We start from the raw sequence: 20658 nt of genomic DNA on the forward strand, positions 1-20658 counted from the left end.
GCAAGAATATGACACAGAGACAATAATAATGATACTAATGGGGAAGAAGGAAAATTAGATAAGGGGGGGCATGATGCACAAGGGATTATATTGCTCTGGATGCCTGATCTGAAGTATTCAGCAGTACTCCAGAGTATCATTATCCGTACAGTGTGATGCCTTGTAGACTTGCCCTTTCTGTTTAAAAGAGTAAGCAATTCTGGAAAAAAAAAATTATAAGCAATTATGGAGGAGACTTTCAAACAAGAGGAAGATGTTTACTAGCTGACTTGAACAATACCAAAATTTCTGTGCCATGCGTTGCAGAAGTGAGATAAGTGGTTCCATTTATCTGTATTTCAGATACTGAAATACAGTACTGAATACTGTACTGTATTTCAATACAGAAATATAGTTATTAATCTAATTCCAAATAGATGATGAAACTGGCTAGGACATAGTACCAGCAAATATTCTTTCTAGTCTGAAAAAATGACAAGTGTTTGTGGCAAACATTGGAAACCGTCTGGGTGCAACAAGGGTGAATGCTAGAGCTTATACTGGATATAGCTTGGAGTTAGTAAACACAGACATCATGAACTTGCTAGTCATCTTCAAAATTTTTACCTCTAATTGTATGTGCTTCTTTGTTTGGACGTCATACAAGATGCTGTGGTCTGATGATTGTTGTGGTGTTTTTCATTAAAAATGCTGAAGAAGAAAGTGGTAGCAAGCTGTTTGAATAGTGAGAAAGAAAAAGAAAATGCCAGAGAGAAGTACAGAGAAGGAAAACTTGTGCATATGGCTGACTTTTTAACTGCGTTGGCAACATCTATAAAAGACTTGTCTTTCTACAGAGCCAGCTGCATTATAAAACCATAAAGGCTTTTGATAGATCTAGCATGCAGCCTTCCATCAGGCTGGCAGATGTGTGAGAAATGTCTGGGTTCTTCTCACTTCCTGAAGTTCTCGGTTCTTTGCTTTGCTTTACAGCTCAACCATCTGCACCCTGAGCTTAAGTGACAGCACATCTGTGTTAACTATCATAATTTCAGAATTAAAACATATCTAATATGCATTTCTGGCAAAGCATTAGGTGTCTGTGGATTGGTTAGCTGTTGGCCACAACCACGCTGTCCTTAAGGTGACTTGCTTTGTATTGAACTTCACATACTTCTTGTATATATCTTTGTTTCTTTAAATAATAACCTGCTCAAAATAATTATCAGAGCACATTGAAAATGAAGGAAAACAAATGTCAGCTTTATGAAGGCAGCTGTGGGTTGAGACTGGAAAGATGAGAGCTCTGCTCCTTTCCCCTTGCAGTGGAAGAGGCTGAGTTATTTCTGAATCAGGAGATATCAGTGAGAAATGAATATTGGATTAGGAATAATCAGTATCAGATTTTCAAGCACAGTATGCATTTCACAGTGCTTGAGAGACCATCATCATAGGGAAAATGACAGTGTTTTGCAGTTTCGTTTATAGTGTTCTGGCATAACAAATGAATTAGATGAAGTGTGGCTGAAAGCCTACATTTAGTTCTCCATTGTTTCTTCTTATTGCACAATTGATTTGTGCCAGCCAGAAGTTTGAGATTGAATTCAATGATGTAAGTAAAAATCCTGTGATTTAGACCTGCTATTTCAATCTGAGAGGAAATTTCACCCATATCCTCTGAATATATAGAGCACCAAGACTATTGTAAATAGAGTTTATGCATGCAATAAATCTGCCCAATCCCCAATCAGTGTTGATTTGTCTTCTGAAGATCAGTGTAGTAGCAAAGCTCTTTTTAATTATATATCATTCTGCTGCTTCTGGGAGATGGAACCAAGGCAGAACAAATTAGCCTAAATGAGGATACTTATGGTTTTCTTTTCATTAAACAGTTTCCAGATGCAAAATCAGCTGTATGTATCAAAGGTGTAGGACACAACAGTTGGCAGCAGCAGCTCTTCAGCTCAGTAAATGTTCTTCAACGGAGCTATCATGAACTTTTGTCTTCACTGAAATTAACTGGGATTTGAAAAGGACAGATACTTAGATTCAATGTGCATGTGAAAAGTGATTGTTCCAATTGTTGACCTTTGAAGAATTAATTCATAAGGCTATTCACCCTACAGTCATATGTCACAGATTGGAAAAACCTACTGATATCAGCCCATCTGATTGAAAGCAACCATTAGCAGTGATTTCATGGAAGAGCACATTATATCCCTACCAAGAAAGCTGACTACTTTGATGTTCTCTTGTCCTTCTATCTATTTACTTCTATTAGTTAATCTTGACATCTCACTGGAAATGGTTAGTCTTTTTTTAATATACACGTAGTGCCTAAAATGTCATAATCCCTGGCTTGAGCATAAGGATACTTTGCAATATCATAAATTAGAACTGTTGACAATGCACATACATACCTGTGAATACCTATACTAGACTATTTTCTCTTTGTTGTAAGTAGAAATTCATTTCCAAGTACAAGCAGATGATGATTGTTATAATTTAATTAGTAGTACTGTCCCCAAAATTGATTCTTTTTCAAAAAATGAATTACTAGGTTATTACTAAAGAACATAGGTAAACATGGATACATATTGTAGAGACTTTAGATCTGTATTTTTTTCATATGGAATGAACGTAGAGGTACAGAAAATATTTTGCTAAAATTTTCCAGCAATCATATAAAATGAACTGCAATAATAAAGGTTTTTACAACAGGATTTCTGAATAAGTTAATTCTATTGTGGGCTTCTGTACTGGGTTATATCTGGCTTCTGTACTGGGTCATATATATATATATATGCAAGGAGTGCAATAAGTCCTGATTTTCAAACAATATGATACTGAAAGTTAGAAGATGAAATTCTCAATGCTTTTAAAGATCTGCTTTTAAGGCAATGGTTCATCTCTTCAAAGAAAAAGACTATACAACATATATTGTTTAAACTGATGTTACTGAGGCCAGTCTTAAATTGTTAGAAATGGATTCAACTAATTGCTTCTATCTACAAATACAAGAAAAATAAAATAATATGACTGATGTCTGTTATGCTGGCTATCAGAAATAAGAAAAATTAACAGTGAATAGAGTGAATAGTTGACTCAAATATTTGAGTTTTGTACTGAAATCCCAGTATTATTTTACTAAAGGAAACAAAAAGAAACAACCAAACAACAAAAAAAATCACAATCAACCAGATTTTGTATAAAGATGCCTGCTAATATGCTGTTTGTTAGCTACTGAAATCTAAATAAGTGGACATGTCTGAAGTCCAGAGTTATGTGTATTTATATGAGTCAGCAGGTAGCTAAACACTGCCCAGAGTTTGTTGTATTTGCTTCAACTGATATACTGCCTATGCAAATATTTATCTTCAAAGTTCAGTATATAAGTTATGGTTAGTCAGAGGAGGGAGGGTTTTATCTATTAATTTCTTAAATTTATGTTTATTACTGATATATTAACTTGTCATTCTAATTTCTGTAAAACAGCTACTCTGAAATAGATCATCATTACTTTTCTTGGTTTTGTCTCTATAGAAACAAAATATGAACCAAATACTCAATGGCCATGAAGGAAGAAATGGTGTCAAAATTAGAAATGCAATACTGAAGAATGAAACAGCAGAAAATTGGCACTTTGATAGAGCAAGATTTCATCCTGTATGCCTTGTCCAGCTTCAATTTTGAAATCTTACATTGATTGAGTCTATCAAGTAATAAATACTCAGTATGATGCTTTGGATCCTGAGTCTCACATATTTCATGTCTTAAAAATATCATTATCAGTCAGGACGACAATTTATGAGTTATTTGCACATGAAATGGCTGATAACTGTTAGGCAGTTAAAAAAGACAGTGACAGTTCTGATAAACTAGTATTCATGTTACATGTGATTTCTCTAACAAGTATTTAGCTGAGTGCACCTAAATTCTTTATGCTAGTTACTAGGTAACAAATACATGGTAATATAACTTGTCTAAACCAGTGATATAAATAGGATAAACATTGTAGAATTTGACAAGATAGAGTAAATAAGAATTTGCTTTGGAATATTTGGGAAATTACAACTGACAATTTTCTACATATTTGCATTAGGAATTCTTAGGTCAAGTGTTAAGAATGTTTTATGTAGATTCAAAATCTCTTCTAAAAGAAGAACAATCTTTTCAGCTGCAGAAAAGATGCAAGCAAAGAACAAAGTAGAGTCAAAATAAAACTGTTCTTGATTTCTGAGTTAAACAAGTTTCATTCCAGCAAAACTTGTATCTTAGCATTCTCACAGCACAAGAGTGCATTATGCATTATGTTTATATAAAATAGCATCATGTTTATATGACAACAGCCTGAAGTAGCTGGAAACAGATCATGATGTCCAAAGGAATTGGAGGCTGAATTTCATTTCCATCCAAGCGAAGATAACGAAGGCGGGGGATGTTACCATAAAGACCGTAGTCTTCTGCTACAGCAATTGAGACTGGGCATATCTGAGTACCATTGACACCTGAAAATGTAGATCACACATGTTAGTGAATTTCCAGAGGGAGGGTTTTGAAAACTAAAATGTCCTTAGAAAAAGAATACAACCTTGCACCAATGTTTGTGTGGGAGTAACTTTCTCTTGTTGAAATAACACCAAATTAACAAATCTACATTTGTTAACGTAGAAATGTACGTTGAGATAATGTAATTTAGAGCAGTGAATCACATATTTAACTATATGCTATACGCTATACTTGTGAACAAAGTGTGCTAGACATATAATCTCATCTTGGACAGAGACAAAACCAACTAGCTTAGACAATTACACCAGTAAGTATATTTTGAGACATAACTCTGACTTCACAGAGTCAGAGTCAGGAGGCAGAACAAAGCTAATGCTGAGGAATTTTGAAGATCTTTCTTCAGAGATATGCAATAATATGCACATATCTTCTGATTACAGCCTCCAAATTCATTTGAAGTTATGACAGAACAACCACAACAAGAACAACAACAAAAAACATGATTCTTGTTTTTTCTCAAAGAGAAAAGTAGTATTTCTAATACTTCCCAGATGTTGGCAATGTCTTGAAAGACTTTGTTTTTGTCATGGAGACTGGATATATACATCTAGCTAGTCTATCAGAAATATTCTAAGAAAATCTCTTTGCATATGTTGTGAAATTTGATTAATGCATTAAATATTCTTATAAGACATTTGATAGCGTTGGAAGAAACAAAGTACAATTTATTTTCTTGTGTGAAGATATGAAACAGGAAGTTTAAGAATAAGGTTATGGAAGCATTTATGGAAGCAATTATGGAAGCAATTATAAAAAGTTTTGCAAATGAATCAATACTGTATAGCAGGCAAAATTTTTCTTTTCAGGTCACAATGCACTTCAAAGAGCCAAAGAGCACTGCTGTCCTTAGAAGACAAGATGGCTTCAAATGAATTCTAAAATTCTGTGTTCTCTGATCTAGGAAATATCACAGTGGAATCGTGTTCACTAGGCTAATTATTCCAGCCATAATATGAGAAAACCATCTATAAAGTGATTTCTTGATGATATGTGGTATAAAGTTGTTTTGTTATCATATAAATAGTAAATCCTACCCAAATTATCAGAGGAGTAAAAGCCTTTATCTCTTTCGATCCTGGGTTCGTAGGTCTATTGTTGAATTTTGCCAGCAAAAGGAGGGACAGGGCAATCAAGTTACATTAGTATTGTTTCCTCAAAGGAACTGATTCATAGTGTCAGTCTAAGCAAACCATTTAGTTCCATTTACAAACTCTGGAGAGAACTGGACGCATAGAAAAGTTGATTAGTGTCTCCTAAAGATAGGATGAATTTCCCTCTGGAATTGTGGAGGACTAAATGACTAATTTAAAGTACATACTAAAATCTTGGATGGTTATTTTAAAGAAGACAAATTCATCTGTCGTCAGTATTATTGACAAGTAGCATAATATTTACACTGAGACTCTGGAGCTGCTATTGGGGAAAACTGAAGAGATCCTCATTACTGGCTACTACTCTACATCTGCTGAAGAGCTACAAAAGATCCTGCTTCTTTTTCCAGTATAAATTTATAACATCTCAACGTTTAGAAAGTTAGTTGATATAGAAGATGGGTGTATTAGGACATATAGGAGTGGGAGTGTGTGGCTGTTCTACTATCACAGCATCTGGCAGCACCTACTATGCCCAAATAGTTGGACTTCCTTTCCTCTTTTTGTATTAATTAACAGCAGCTATCTGTATTTTTCTGGGCTCTTTCACCAAGAAAGCCAGTAACAGTGATATCTCAGGAGTCTGACAATTAGACAGGATCTAGAACATAGACCATTTTCTTCCAAATATCCTAAATGAATTTTGAGACATTGGCATTGCTACTTGGCCCAAGGAATTCTCCCATTTTCTTAGCATGGAACAGTATTATCTCAAAGGAGCTAGCTCAGCCTTCTGACATTCCCCCAGGGAAACTTAATATTTGCTCCCTTTTATCACTCCTTTGATAACATTGTAATGCCATCTGCTTACCATTGTTCATTCTCCACATTGTTATTTCATACCTTCACCTCTTTTTGCTTCCTCTAACACTCTCTATCGCATGATTTGACATCTCACAGCCTTGCATTTGTACCTCATAAATAAATATGCAAAAAGCTATAATGTAATGATGAAACAGGAGTGATGCTTATCTGCTGTAGCCACGATTGGTTTTTGTTTTATGTTGATTTCGCTTCCAAATGTTGTGTACTATTGTATTCCGTAGTGCAGTGGGATTCTTGGTGAAGGGACACAACAAAATCTTGGTTTCATCAAGACCAGATTACCACTGGTTTCACTGGGCTTCAGTGCAATAAAAAGTGGACAAACAATATTTACAAACAAATTTTTGTGTCTGAACTCTTGCGTTGCCAACAGTGTAACTATGAACAACCAAGAGGAAAGAAAATAGCTACTAGCAACTATGCAGGACTATCTGAGAATTAATGTAGAAGAGGTCACACTAAGCATGCATAAGTAAATTTTCAGATGGATTTTTTATGGAAAAATCAGGTCCAAGCTTTCACAATTACTTTTCTTTCAAGTTCTTCATATTTGTTACATTAAAATAATGACAGACCATTGTCTTCTTGTGCTTAAGAACAATCTGCTGACCAATGACACAACTTAATTATCCTGCCTGACAGAATTAAATTCCTTGCATGCAGTAAAATACCCATCAAAGCATTGTGCAATGGTGCCTATGTTCATTATAGTACCTCTTGAACAATTACACTCCTGTGGTAATACAGCTTAGATAAGACCACTATTTCATTTAATATATCAGTTTTTTAATATATGTGTTTGACGACTTTTTACATGGCTGCTAAGAATAAAACTTCATTGGAAAAAATTATTGAGAGAAAAATTTCAAAGAGCTTAAGTAATGAATGTTCAATTTGAAAAGTGGTAAAGACATTTAGAAATATAAGTCTTGTGGAAAATCATTGTGACTTAGACTCATGGATATTCATGTGTCATTGGAAAATGAGACTTCAGTTTAAAGATACTAGAGAGGTTACTTTTCATGGTTTAAACTTACTTTAAAACTTAAGAAAGGAAAATAATCTGGCAGCTGCACAAATGCTTCTTTGCTACCTAAACACGGAACACATCTTAACTGGGCAAGTTACATTCCAATGATTTCAGTTCACTGTCCATTTAAAGTGACAGGAGATAAAGTCTACACCTTAGGCCCTGAAGTGAAGCAATTAAAATAAATCCCTTTGTAACCAGAGGGCACAGAAATATGTTCTGTAGCAGCATATGTCATTAGCCTTAACTCTAATTAACTGTTAGGCTTCTTGCAGACCACTTAAAAAGGTTCCAGTTGCACAAAATTCTTCCATATTTATCAATTTTCATGCATTTGATTTCCAAAATCCAGAATTAATTAAATGATTAGTAGCTATCCTCCTTTGATATGTCTTTCTTTCATACTGAAGCCAAATTGTTACCTTTAGTAACACAACATAGAAAACAATTTGTTCAATTAAATCATGACAAGAAGACAAATGTGGAGACCTGGCAGTGATAATTAGAAAGCAACCACTTTGATTTTGTCCTTTGGCATGAAACAGCTTACTGTACTGGCTAGTAAAAGGCAGCTGCAGATTAGTAATCAGAAATATTTATGATATGCAGGACTTGTACGCAGATACTCTACCTGGTATACCTTACCAGAACATTCCTGGTGTACCTAGATGCTGGAAATGTTGTTAGAAGCAGAGTTAGGATTTGAAAAGCTTCTACTGCCTTAGGAATAAAACCTTGTTTCATTTATATGGTGATGTTTGAAGAGGTAAACCTTAGTGGGACAAAGCTTCTGTAAAGTCAATTAAAAGACTGTTCATCAAGGAAGACTAAAATCTGGAAGTCAGCATTTTATTCACACACACACACACACACACAAAGGAAATATGGGGAGGATATTCAGAACTGAAACATTCAATAGCCACACTTTAGTTATATTCAAAATAGACTGTGTTGACTACAGCCTACCCTTTATTCTGTTTTAAGAGTCCCTACAGATAATTTAGGTGGACAAAGAGATTCTCAAACCAGCTGAAAATATAGCGATTCTGTTACTCTAATTACTCTAATGTTCTCACAAACCTTGGAAATATGACAGTTATACAGATGTGCATTGAACATCCCAAACTATTACCCTCATTTTTTTATTGTTGTTTCTTGCTCGTTTACTCTCATCGTATTTGTGTGAAAACTTAATTTTCTCTCACAAAATGGCCACTGGTGTGTATATATCAAAATTCAAATGGAAAAAAATCCTTAAACCTCCTACTTCTGATCTGCTTACAAGGAATTTTTTTTCTGTATCCCAGTGAACATTTTTCAAAAGTTGGTATTACTCAAATACACATATTTGTTTGTCATAGTTTAGAACAGAATTGAAAATTGGCCTCTGGGAGGTCCTTTTGCTTATTTCCCTATAACCCATTGCACATTTTTAATCTCTGCTTTCAACAAGTCCTTTCTGAAGTTAAGCAGCCATTTTAAAAGAATTACTTCTTGGTGATATCGCTGATGATACACACTTACTTTTGATTCTGTTGTGATCAAGGTGAAGGTGCTCGAGATGAGCATTGATTGGTGGAATTTTAGTGAGCTGGTTATGAGACAGCTGTAGGTCTAGAATAGATGAAACATTAAACCCATTTGGGGGAATGCCATCATCAGATAATTTATTGTAGTTCAGCCTAAGGAAAGTCACTTTGGGTATTGCACTGAAGTAGTTTTCTGGGATAACTTCAATGGAGTTGTTGTCTAAAAACAGCTGCAGTGTGTTAGCTGGAATGCTTAAAGGCATCTTTTTGAGGGAATTTTTCGCTATGTTGAGTTGCATAAGACTGTTGAGTCCTTGGAAGGTGTCACTTTGAAGAGCGCTGTCCAACAAATTATTTTGGTGCAGATCTAACATAGTGAGATTTTCCAAATTGCTGAAGACTCCTTCTGGGATTCTCGAGATTTTGTTTCTAGCCAGCCTTAGCTGTTCCAAGCCCACAGGTAATGGAGCTGGCACCTCTTCCAACTCATTGTCTTCAAGGAATAAGTACAAAAGCCTTTTCAGCTTGCTGAGCACACCACTCTCAATTCCACTGTTGGTAATTTTATTCTTGTTCAGATTTATCCATCTCAAATGAGTGGCGTTAACAAAAGGCTTCTCTGAAATTGTTTCAATCAGGTTGTTTTGAAGATAGAGGTACCAAATTCTTGCTGGGATTGCAGGTATTTCTTTAAGTCCCTTGTTATCACAGTATAATGCATTGGGGAAGCTAGGAGGACAAAAACACTCTTGTGGGCACTCAAAAGTGTAGTGAGACCAATGCTCAGGATCCAGTTCACTATAAACTTGTCTCACAGTTCGAGTCCACACAGAATGGACTATGAATAATAGCAAAAGACTTGGACAGACTTTTAGAGTCATCATTTGCCTTAGAAGGGGAAAAAAACAATTAGTTGTCTCAAGAGAACTCTCTAACAGCATACCAAATTAACAAAGCATTATTACATTGCAAATAATATTTCCTTTATAAACAGCAAAATTTTGTCACCTATGGCATTTCCTAAATAGTAATATGAAGTATAGACAGTTCAGCATTATATGTTGAATATTTTCCTGATTTAACTTAGTTTTCACAATGGCTACAAATTTAACTGATGTTCATGCAGGGATCATTTCAAAGATGTAAAAGAATGGAGCGTGTCTCTGACATTAAATCAGTCCTTCTTATAAATGTATTTATTTTAGAATCTCCTGCACAGAGCTTTCTGTGTAAGCTAGTTTATGTAACTTATAATCTTCAATAATGCTATCAATACTGTGATGATATTAATACCTTTGTAGTCTGTGTTACTCCCTTTTAAATTAATCATATGATCTTTTCTGGTTTTCCTCTCTTCTAAATTATAATGGCATCTGGATCAGATTTTCCAGATCTTTTCTCATCACATAAAAGTGAAAGATCAAAGAATGTTTTAACAGCTGTTTGTTGGGCATGTTCTTAAAAAGCTTAGAGGGAATATGTTTGAGTATTCCATTTCCCTTCCTCCCTTTCTCTTTCAAATTCAAAGTTATGAACTTTCTTCTCTAAAGCAAAGAGGCAAAACAAATGCCTGATCTAAATTACAAAAAAAAGGCAAGTGCTAACTGAATTATCTTGTGTACACTCATGCATTTTGTAACTTTTTCACCTACTTAATTACTTGCTTTGCTAATCCTTTTCACCATTAAACAATGAACAAGATCATCAATGATCATTTGCTCCAACAGGACATATTTATGTAGCACAAAAACAGTGCTTCACAAACTCTATTATCTAGTTTGCTTTTTGAAATGCAGGAGCAAGAGAGGGCTGAGATTTCTGGTCAAAATATAGAGATTGGTTCTGGAAGAAAAAGAACGTTTAAGTAAAGAGAGAATTATTTCCTATGTCCAGTGCAACATTAAGATTAACAGCTCAGCTAATTGCAGCATATCATGTGCAGCCAGTTAATAGTTTTCAATTTTGTTATTATCAGTAACAAGTGCAATATTCTACAGATCTTCTAGTCTCAGAATCTGCTATTTGGAATTATTCCAAAACAGGGCAAATAAAATATTTCTAATGCATAACATATTTAATTTACATAGTGAAATGGTACCTTCTCACTCTGTAAATATTCATAATAATATGATATCATAATAAAAATAATATTTTTAAAATAAAGTAGTTTACCTTGTAAGTCAAGTTCCTGAAGCTGTCTGCAGCCAGTTAGAAATCACTGTTACAGCCTTTGGCTGCTAACCACTGTGTTTGCTTCCTGTCCTAAGAATTAATAGCATATAAAACTTGAATTATGTGCTAACGTTCCCAGATGTATTACCATACACACCTTATTAGCAATTGTTCCTAATTTGAGGTTGCTTCAGATTTTGGGCTTACCTCAGCTTTCTTGGATCTCCCCTTTCTATTGGTCACTGCTGTTAGGCTGTAATAGCTTGAGTCAGGCTACAAGCCGTGTTCTATGAATACAGCCTAATATATACGCATCAGTGACTACAGCTTTTAACCCCTAAAATAGCTAAGGCACCTCAGCACCTAGACAAGAAAAGGCAGGAAATCCTGACTTTAACATCAAGCAGCCGCAGAGCTTAAGGCATTTGATTCTTACATTTTAGCAGATGAGATGATCTGGTCTAGATGAAACAGGTAACACAAAGTGTTCCTTTATTCAATACTTCTGTCAAATTATACTTTACACACAAAGCTTGCTTACATCATAATTCATTCTCATAATACCTGAACTGGCCACAAAGCATTAAAAACAGTGCCATCTGTTCCTACGGAAATCTTTTATTTGATTTTGATTAAATGCAGATGCTGCCTTGCCATTTAAAGATGTAATTCTTGATTAGGGGAAGAAAATAGCAAAAGCATTTGCTAAGAATTTTTTAATAACATATATTGTCTTTTTTTTAAGGATTAAAACATGCCTTTTCTTTTTTCTTCTGAGACATTTTTGAATATATTTCTACTGAGATATCATATTCCACAGTGCCTCCTGCAGTGAGGTCTGTTTTTAATTATGTAAGCAGCAATTAATTATCTTGTTTTATCACTGATCTAAAGTAAACTCTTTCCAGCCAAATCACTTTCTAAAGCATAGATGCATATTTCTCACATTAAATACTTTGGGGAGATTTTTGTTTTCTTTTCTGGTACAAAAAGTAACAGATAAATATCAGAAAAACTAGCCAGGCTCAAAGCCAGAACATAAGTATTTTAAAAGAAAAGTTAATGAAAATGCTACAAATGTAAAATACATCCTCAAAGCTTTTATGAGTTTATGTTCGTCATAAAACATATAATAAACTTAATTCAGTTCAATCTAATTTTTTTTAGTAACAAAATCTCCAATAACTTATTTCGTAATACTTCATACTTTGATTCCCAAATTCAGAATGTCTAAAAAGAGGTCTTAGAAATATCTAGTAACCTAATCTTCATTTTAATCCTCATTCTTTTATTTTGCAAAAATGACATAAATAAATAAAAGGAAATCAACCCTTAAGTACATTTTCAGCTTCCACTGATTTCAGTAAGGCTAATGTTAACATGCCTGTAACATTCTAAACTTTTGTTGACAAGTATGTATTTGTACTAGCTTGCTTTTGTTTAGGGAAAAAAATACAACCTTATTACCCACTATTTTGATGTAGCCTAAGTACGGGCTTAAAAACAAAACAAGTGCTTAAGTGCTTCACTCCATTAGAACTCCAGACTCTTCACCATCTCTTACATTTACACCTATGCCTAAAAATAAAAGTTCTAGCTTTAAGCAGATATACTACTTATAAGCAAAAAATTAAATGTGCCATACTAACCTTCTCATTATGACTGCCATTTTAAAGAACTAGGCCTTAGAATGTTTCCTCCTGCAGCAGTCGTCGTGCTACATGCTAGTGACCAGAGAGCTGGTCAGCTGAACTCCATGGAAGGGAGATGGGTAGAGGTGAAAAGCACCACAGTATGAATGTTAAAATAGTTGTGAGTTCAGTTACAATTGATTTAAGGAGGCTGGACGATGAAAAGTATATCTGTGATTCTTGTCAAAGCCAGCCAGCACCGCGTAAATCTGGTTTGCATTTGTGTTAAATCTTCATGAAGTGAATATAGAATGGATACAGAGTTTTTGAGATTTGTTCACCATTAAGGAATGAGTCAAGACCTTCACAAACATTGAACTGAAAAGTTTAAAACAGTGAGTAATGGTGGCAGATATCTGCTGTGACACTCCACTGCAAGCTGCCAGATGTTGCACATTTAACAAGAAAGATTCATTATTCTTATGCTTCAGGAGGGTCTGAATTTTTCCTTTAACCTGCTGATCATGTACAGATGTTTATGATGCTATCACAGAAGTCCTAGGCAGAGGGACTTGTAGCTTACCTTGACAGACAGTGGAGCTGTTTGGGTAAACTGCTATTTGGCAAAGGAGAAACATGTCATGATGTGACCTCTGAGGATTTGGAGACCAGGTATTTCAATGAGCTGTTCAAGCGAGTACAGAGGAGGACCTGTACTCGCTTGAAGTTGATCAGAGGGCTGGAGCACCTCCCCTACAGGGACAGGCTGAGAGAGCTGGGGCTCTTCTGCCTGGAGAAGAGAATGCACCAGGGGGATGTTATAGCAGCCTTCCAATACCTGAAGGGGGCCTTCAGGAAGGCTTGGGGCCCCCCGGCGGGGGGGTGGGGGGGACTTTTTATAAGGGCATGTAGTCGTAGGACAAGGGGAAATGGTTTTAAACTGAAAGAGAGCAGATTTAGACTGGATATTAGGAAATTCTTTACTGTCAAGGTGGTGAGACACTGGAACAGGTTGCCCATTGAGGCTCGGAATGCCCCCTCCCTGGGAGCATTCAAGGCCAGGCTGGATGGGGCCTTGAGCATCCTGGTCTAGAGGGAGGTGTCCCTGCCTATAGCAGGGGGGTTGGAGCTAGATGATCATAAGGGTCCCTTCCAATCCAAACCATTCTGTGATTCACCAGGAGAAAAAAAACCAGCAAGTTTATTTTCAAGAATTTTTTAACAAGATTTTTTTTTTTTTTTTTTATACAAACAGCAGAAAAAAAAATGGAGAGAAAAGTCCTCAAAATCAGGAGAGAAAGCCTATGTTGACTATAATATGCATTCCCACATGCATTTAAACATTTTGGAAAGAGCACTTTGGGAACACATGATTGGGTGCCCAAACAGGTATCACAGAAAGGCCTACCGTCCAAGAAACCATCAAGACTGCCCACAAATTCTCCTTCATACATTTGTTTTGCATGATTCTCCATCATCTGGAGTTGCTATTAATTATTTAAAGGGTGCAATATATGGTGATAAATTTTTACAGGCTAATAAAAGATCATGGCCAAGATTTTAAAAAATGACTAATGGTTTGGGAGACTTTACATTTTGAGGATCCAACCTGAGACACTTTCCAAGGCCTTACTTTCAACAAGAGTCATTCTTAAGCTGTGAAGCTGGGCAGTCAAAAAATCAGTGAAGCACAAAATGTCCCTGAGATGATAAACAATCTTCAAGATCATGTTTGCATGATAATAAAAGGAAATGCAAATATAATTACAACAAAAATTCCATGAATAGTCATTCTGTGGATTCTGTAGGTCTTTTAAAAATAAATTGTTGAGATTATTACAGTTTAAGGAGTATGTCTGAAATGATTATAAGATTTTTGTTCCATATTTATCCTGGCAATTCACATTGTTAATGACCGTCAGAAAAAAAGAAAAAAAAAAAAAGGAGAGTGAGGAGCACCAGTAACTGCAAGGAGTAGTAACATCTTCTTGAGCAGAGTAGTGGATATGTTTGGGAATAGGAAAAACTCATGTGCTTGACAAAGACTAGAAGGACTAAAAAACAGAGACTATCAAGACTTACAGGCAGGAGATAAGGATAACTGAGACTTCTGTAAGAGCAGTTGCTCTGCTTCAGTACTGACACTGCTGACAGGGAAGAAATGCATTGCTTTCTTTAAATAATGGCTGCCATATGTCTCAGATTTAGTATGAAGCAAGGTCTGTTAAACATCAGGCATGTGTGTAGATCATTACCAGCAAAGCCAAGGATATACTGCAAGTATATCTAATTCACCCTGTGGATTTCTTCATTTAACAAAGACTGCCATCCAGTATGCCTAATTTCATTACTACTTTACTAAAATGTTGTATGTCATGCCCCAAAGGACAATCAGTTTACCTGTAAAATGTTTTAAAATTCCCTTCAGGATGACTACAGAGATGGAGATGCTTCAAAAATCTGAAGAAAAAAAGTCCACACTCAGTTCAGTCAGTTTTCGCTATGTACTCAGCAGCTCCATACTGTCATGCAGCCTGTTTAAACCACATGTTTACATTTATTTGGGTTCCCCTGTCTCTTTCATTTCTGAAGATTGGCATGTATTGGTGATATGTTTCTGTTGCTTGAAACAGTGTCTTAGTTTCAGCTGGGATCCAATTGTTTTCTTCAGAGTGTCTAGTATAGTGCTATGTTTTGGTTCTAGGAGAAAAACAATGATGGTGACACAGCGATGTGCTGCTGCTAAGCAGTGTAGTACAGAGCCAAAGCCATTCTCAGCTAAGGGCCCAAGGAGCTGGGGGGAACAGAATCAGGACAGCTGATTTAAACTGGCCAAAGGGATATTTCATACCATATAATGTCATGAAGAAGGAATTTTGAAGGAGATGGGAGTCAATCTTTATCTCTTCTGCTTACCAGGGGGCTAATTGGGCATCAGTCAGTGGGTGGTGAGCAATTTCTTTTGCTTCACTTGCTATATATATTATTATAACTATTATTCTCTTCCTTTTTGCTATCTTTGTAAATAGTTTTATCTTATGAGGGAACTCCCTTGTGAAACCTCCAGAGAGAACTGAATAGCTCAGCTTAAAGACATCCTTGCAGAGCAGCGAATTTCAGAACCGAGTAACTATGGAAAAGAATTCAATTTCTATGGGAAGAACAGATCTCTTCCAAACATGCTTCATTAAGGAATGATTTGGATGTCTGTTTTCTTTCTGTTTTGAACTCTTCACCATAATGACACAACAGAGTTCCACAATAAGATGCCAAGATCTGGTTTTTACCTTGGTTAGCTAGGTTTAGTTTATCTGTCATGTAAATGTAGACGTTATATCTTACCTTAATTTGTTTTCAAGTTTTCAACAATTTCAACACTGAAACAAATATATTCTATGTTAATATCAGAGACTTGATTTTTAAATTGTTAGATATGCAACCCTATATGCTAAATGTATCTTAAATTAAATATCCAAATCATGCATTTGTAAACTACAAATATACATTGAGTTCTTGGGCCTGCATGTAACTATTTAGATGATTAATATTTGCTAGGCAACTAATGGTAAATTAAAGCATGCATTAGTCATTCAGTGACTATTATTTATATCTACAGTTTTGAAAAATAAATTATCAGATTAAATATTTGAAGGTCACATAAATACAGCGAAAACAGGCTGCACAGTATTAGTGTTTCTTTTGTTCTTTTATTTAGTTCTGTTGTTAAAGAAATGTAAAATAATTTGAACACTTCTTCATTTTAGATTCCCATAGTAAGGTGATGAATTCTGAGAAGCTCAGACTTCTAGAAAGTTCTGTGTTCTGAAAGAAATAGCAAGCCATTCAAAAAAGAGTACCCCCACATCTTAATGAAAAAAATACTGTAGTCCTTTTATAATAAAACTCTACTAAACTCTACTATAGTGACTCTGGCAGATGAGAAATTCAAGGATAAGGTGCTTTTTTAGTATTTTGAAAGAAAATCCAAATGGCATAAGTATATGAAAATGTAATCTGTACTTCAATTTCCATTAATTGTAATATATTTTGGTCTAATTTTTAATGCAGATACTCTTTGGGAAATACTGAACAAAGAATATGTGATTTTTTAATAGTCTGGTTAGACATAATTTTCAATAGCTGGCAATTCCAAAGTACTCATGTTTTCTTCCAGAGTCCTGACTTGAAGCTACAGTCTCACTCAGCATGAATACTTCAGTCACCAATTATCCTTTCATATAGAACATGTTGAAACAATGCCTTTATAGTGTAGATTAAAGTCTCCTCAACAAGCACTTCAGCACAACACCAATTTTTTTTTTTTTTTTTTTTTTTTTAAGAAAGCTAGCTCTATGGGAGAATCAAGTGATTCACCACTTAATCACAGCAGCTGCTGTGAATTCCAGAACAAAATGCCTAGTGCCTTTCTGCACTATAAGGGTAATATACACTTTGTGTCAAGGCTGTGGATTTCATTAGGAGCAGCACACTTCTCATCTTCTGAGTCTCGGGTGGGCCTGAAAAATCCTGCAGGAGATGACTTTTATTACCTAAACAAAAAACAACTTTTTTCTTATCCTTCGAATCACAAATATTTCTCAAAATCAATGTGATGTTGGACATAAGTTTGGTATTCTTTTGAGAACTCACAAGCTTTCATGTTTATTTATTTTACAGTAAAATAGTCCTAATCATTAAGTCATTAATGATTAATTCTTAATCATTAAGAAGCATTTGTTTATCTACCTTGCAAATGTGTTGACAGAATAAGATGCATAGCAGAAATACACAATGAAATATCAAAAAGTTCATGGGAAAAAAATAAAAAATCAAATTTTGAAAGACAGCATTTGGCCTTCTTTATCTTGTGGACAGCTTATTATTTTTTTGGTTTACAAGGTATGACATTTATAAAAACTTACAGTACTTCTGTCTGCAGTCTTATGCGTGTTTCAATAAAGGCATTATCTTCAGCAGATCTAGATATTTTTACAGGCACTATTCAGTATATTTCAAAGTGTCTTTATAATTTCTGGAATGTGTCCTTTAGTCACGTTGATCAGACAGCACTGCTGTCCTGAACACTTTACCTCATGCCGCAAGACACAAAAATGTTCTTTTACACAGCCTAGCTGTCCATACAATTAAATCTAACAGCCTGTTTTCTTTGCATGTCCAAAGGCTCCAAGATAATTTGATCACCTCTTCAGTTGTTTTACATGCTGGCTAAGCAATACAAGAACCGATAGATGGACAATAGTAAAGATAATAGGAGCTGCAACTTCTGGCATAGAACTTCTCTAAGTCACTAATAACTAGTATAGCAGTGTCTTTCTTGTGTGTTGGTGCATCAGTCACAGCAAGGAGCCTGTCCATCTATTAAAAAAATACATTATAGGCAGCTTATACCACGATGAGCTATGCCCCAGGGTGCAGCTATCAAGAAGGTCCACAAGGGACCTTATATCCTGAAGGGATATAAGATATGTGAGTTTTTGCATGTCTGTTGAATGCTAGAAACTTATATCTAGAAAATGCCATATTAGCAAGCAGCTGGTTATGTTTTGTGACAAGAAAAATGTGCTTCCATTCTCACTGGTATCCCAGACTTAACTACTTTCTCTCATCAACATTCATACCTGTCTCTTGGGAAAGATTTAGAGAGTCTGATTGTGAACAAAATGTTTGTTTTTTGACATCTCCACTGCTGAGATTCTACAGCTATTTGCAATGTTAAAAACATGGCCTACATGCTAATCAGAATAATCTTATTCTGAGTAAACCCTTATCACAAAATCTGACAGGAGGCATAGGCAGAATTCATAAACCTTCTTAAATCATGTGCTATTTTTTTCATGAACACTTGGAAGTATTATTAGACTGCTATTAGTAATGAATTCAGACACTTGTTCAAAATGTCACTGAGGATGGGTTTCCTTGAGGAAATAAACAGCTCCATGATTCTGTATATGTAGAACCTTAAGGATCCACAAATGCTATCTAACTAATAGCAATTTAGAGAATGCAAACTGAAGACTTCAGGGCAAAGAGTTTATGTGATTCATTGAGCACAGTCTTGAGTGATTCAGTCTCACCTCTGAACTTGTTCAAGTTGTTTTCATCAGGAAGATCCCTGTATCTCAGAAACACTTTTTAGTTACAGCAAGGTAGAGATATGGACAAAAAAATTTTTATGTCTTGCTCATAAGCACAGCTTAATTTCTGACTCTGCAGACTACTGTGTGGTAAGGAGTGCCCAGCTTTTTCTTTTTAGGCTGTTCTGCTTTGCATAATAAAATTATTATTTACTCAGCCACTTTCCTTCATTCAAGATGAGTGTCCTAAAGCACAATTTCAGCTTTTCTTGTTTTCCTCTTTGCCAACTGATTTTTAACTGCTCACAGTACGTACTACAATTTTAGAAGGTATTTATCCATGAATTTTGTATAGCTTATTAATTAAGTTCTTTTCTTGCAGAATGAGAGTCTTTCATCTAATGTATAAATCTGCAAAAAAAGTTGGAACCAAGATGTCTTTCATGAGCACTCTGCTCATAGGGATAATAGCTCCTAATACAGACTCTGTTTTTGTGTAGACATCTAAGCATCTTTACCACTGCTATTGCACATGGGATGGATAGATGGGTTGGGCCTCTGACTTCACTGCTGGCACTGAGTAGTTCACACGTGTTAGAATGGGAGCAGACTTAAACAGGCCAGCTGCAGACATCTGGGCATCAGAGGAGAGTTTCCACAGTTTTTACCTATGGAATCTATATCCAAATGTTAGCTGAGTTACGATTTTGCGAGTATCCAGGGAATCTGAATTATGGACTGGAACTCAAAACAATAAATTTTCCATGTGAATTTACTGCAAAACTCTTCAACTGTTGAGCTGGTTAAAACTGATATTTTTCCCCATTACTTACCAGTATTCCTGGAGTAATATAAATTATTAATAAGTTTAAGGGAAATATTGGAGGTCTTTCAGTTTAACCTCCTTATAGAAGTTAAGCCATCTTCAAAACCACAGCTGTTCCTCAAGGCAGTGCCCACCCATTTTCTGAAAATCTCAAAAGACGGAGGGTCCACAGCCTCCCTGGGCAACTTGTAACAGGGTTTCACACTGTCATTGTGAAGAATTTGTTCACATTTCCAGCCTGAATCTATCTTTTGCAACTTTTGCTTTGCCATCTTGCCCATTCACTGTGCAGCCCTGATTCTGTCCCACTGTTTGGCAGTGGAAAACTGCAATGAATTATTGGTCTGAGGAGTACAGTATATTCAGAGAGGAAGAGGGATAGCTTGGAAAGGAGAAGACAGTTTACCTGTAAGATACCTCCTGACCCCTTTTATGGATGTTCCTAAACATCTTTAATGGATATTACAGAACACACACTACGTACTTCACCTCTAGCTAAAACTAAATCCTGTCTGGATTTTTTTCTTACATGATACTTTCTGCTTTTACTATGGAAACTCCAAGAATTTCTGGTTGAGTGCTTAATAGTCTAAATATCACCCATGGGATGATCTGTGTTTGCAAGCAAGTCATTTATGACTCTCAGTTACTAGCACTTTTTCTAGTGCGTGTTTCGAGATGCTGACAGTATTTGGACTAATCATTCCCAGGTACATTACTATTTTTCTGTCATGAATAGCTAGGGTTGCATTTTACTTGTTGCCTGCTGCTTCTGAGAGATTTTGTTATTCTTTTGACAGCGCTTACAAATTAATTCACGATGTTTCATAATGTGGCCTCAAGAAGATGAG

General features: G+C 35.5%; 1 protein-coding gene across 1 annotated transcript; it reads right to left on the bottom strand.

The window, feature by feature from the left end:
• Positions 1-4313: 4313 nt before the first annotated feature.
• KERA (keratocan) lies at positions 4314-11528 on the bottom strand. The gene is made up of 3 exons (XM_042890402.1): positions 11463-11528; positions 9079-9971; positions 4314-4487 (listed from the first exon to the last, which is right to left on the bottom strand). Exons 2-3 carry the CDS (start codon positions 9965-9967, stop codon positions 4315-4317), a joined length of 1062 nt encoding a protein of 353 aa, XP_042746336.1. The 5' UTR covers positions 9968-9971; positions 11463-11528; the 3' UTR covers position 4314.
• Between the last annotated feature and the right edge of the window lie 9130 nt (positions 11529-20658).

Source organism: Lagopus leucura, unplaced genomic scaffold (assembly GCF_019238085.1).
Source record: "Lagopus leucura isolate 7727_CA_CO unplaced genomic scaffold, USGS_WTPT01 Super-Scaffold_100159, whole genome shotgun sequence".
NCBI lineage: Eukaryota > Metazoa > Chordata > Aves > Galliformes > Phasianidae > Lagopus > Lagopus leucura.

Bases quoted from the DNA above. Each gene is read 5' to 3' on its own strand.
- KERA (XM_042890402.1), bottom strand. From the start codon at position 9,967: ATGATGACTCTAAAAGTCTGTCCAAGTCTTTTGCTATTATTCATAGTC. The intron at 4,488-9,078 runs GTAAGTGTGTAT...CTACATTTTCAG, and splicing joins TGATCACAACAGAATCAAAA to GTGTCAATGGTACTCAGATA.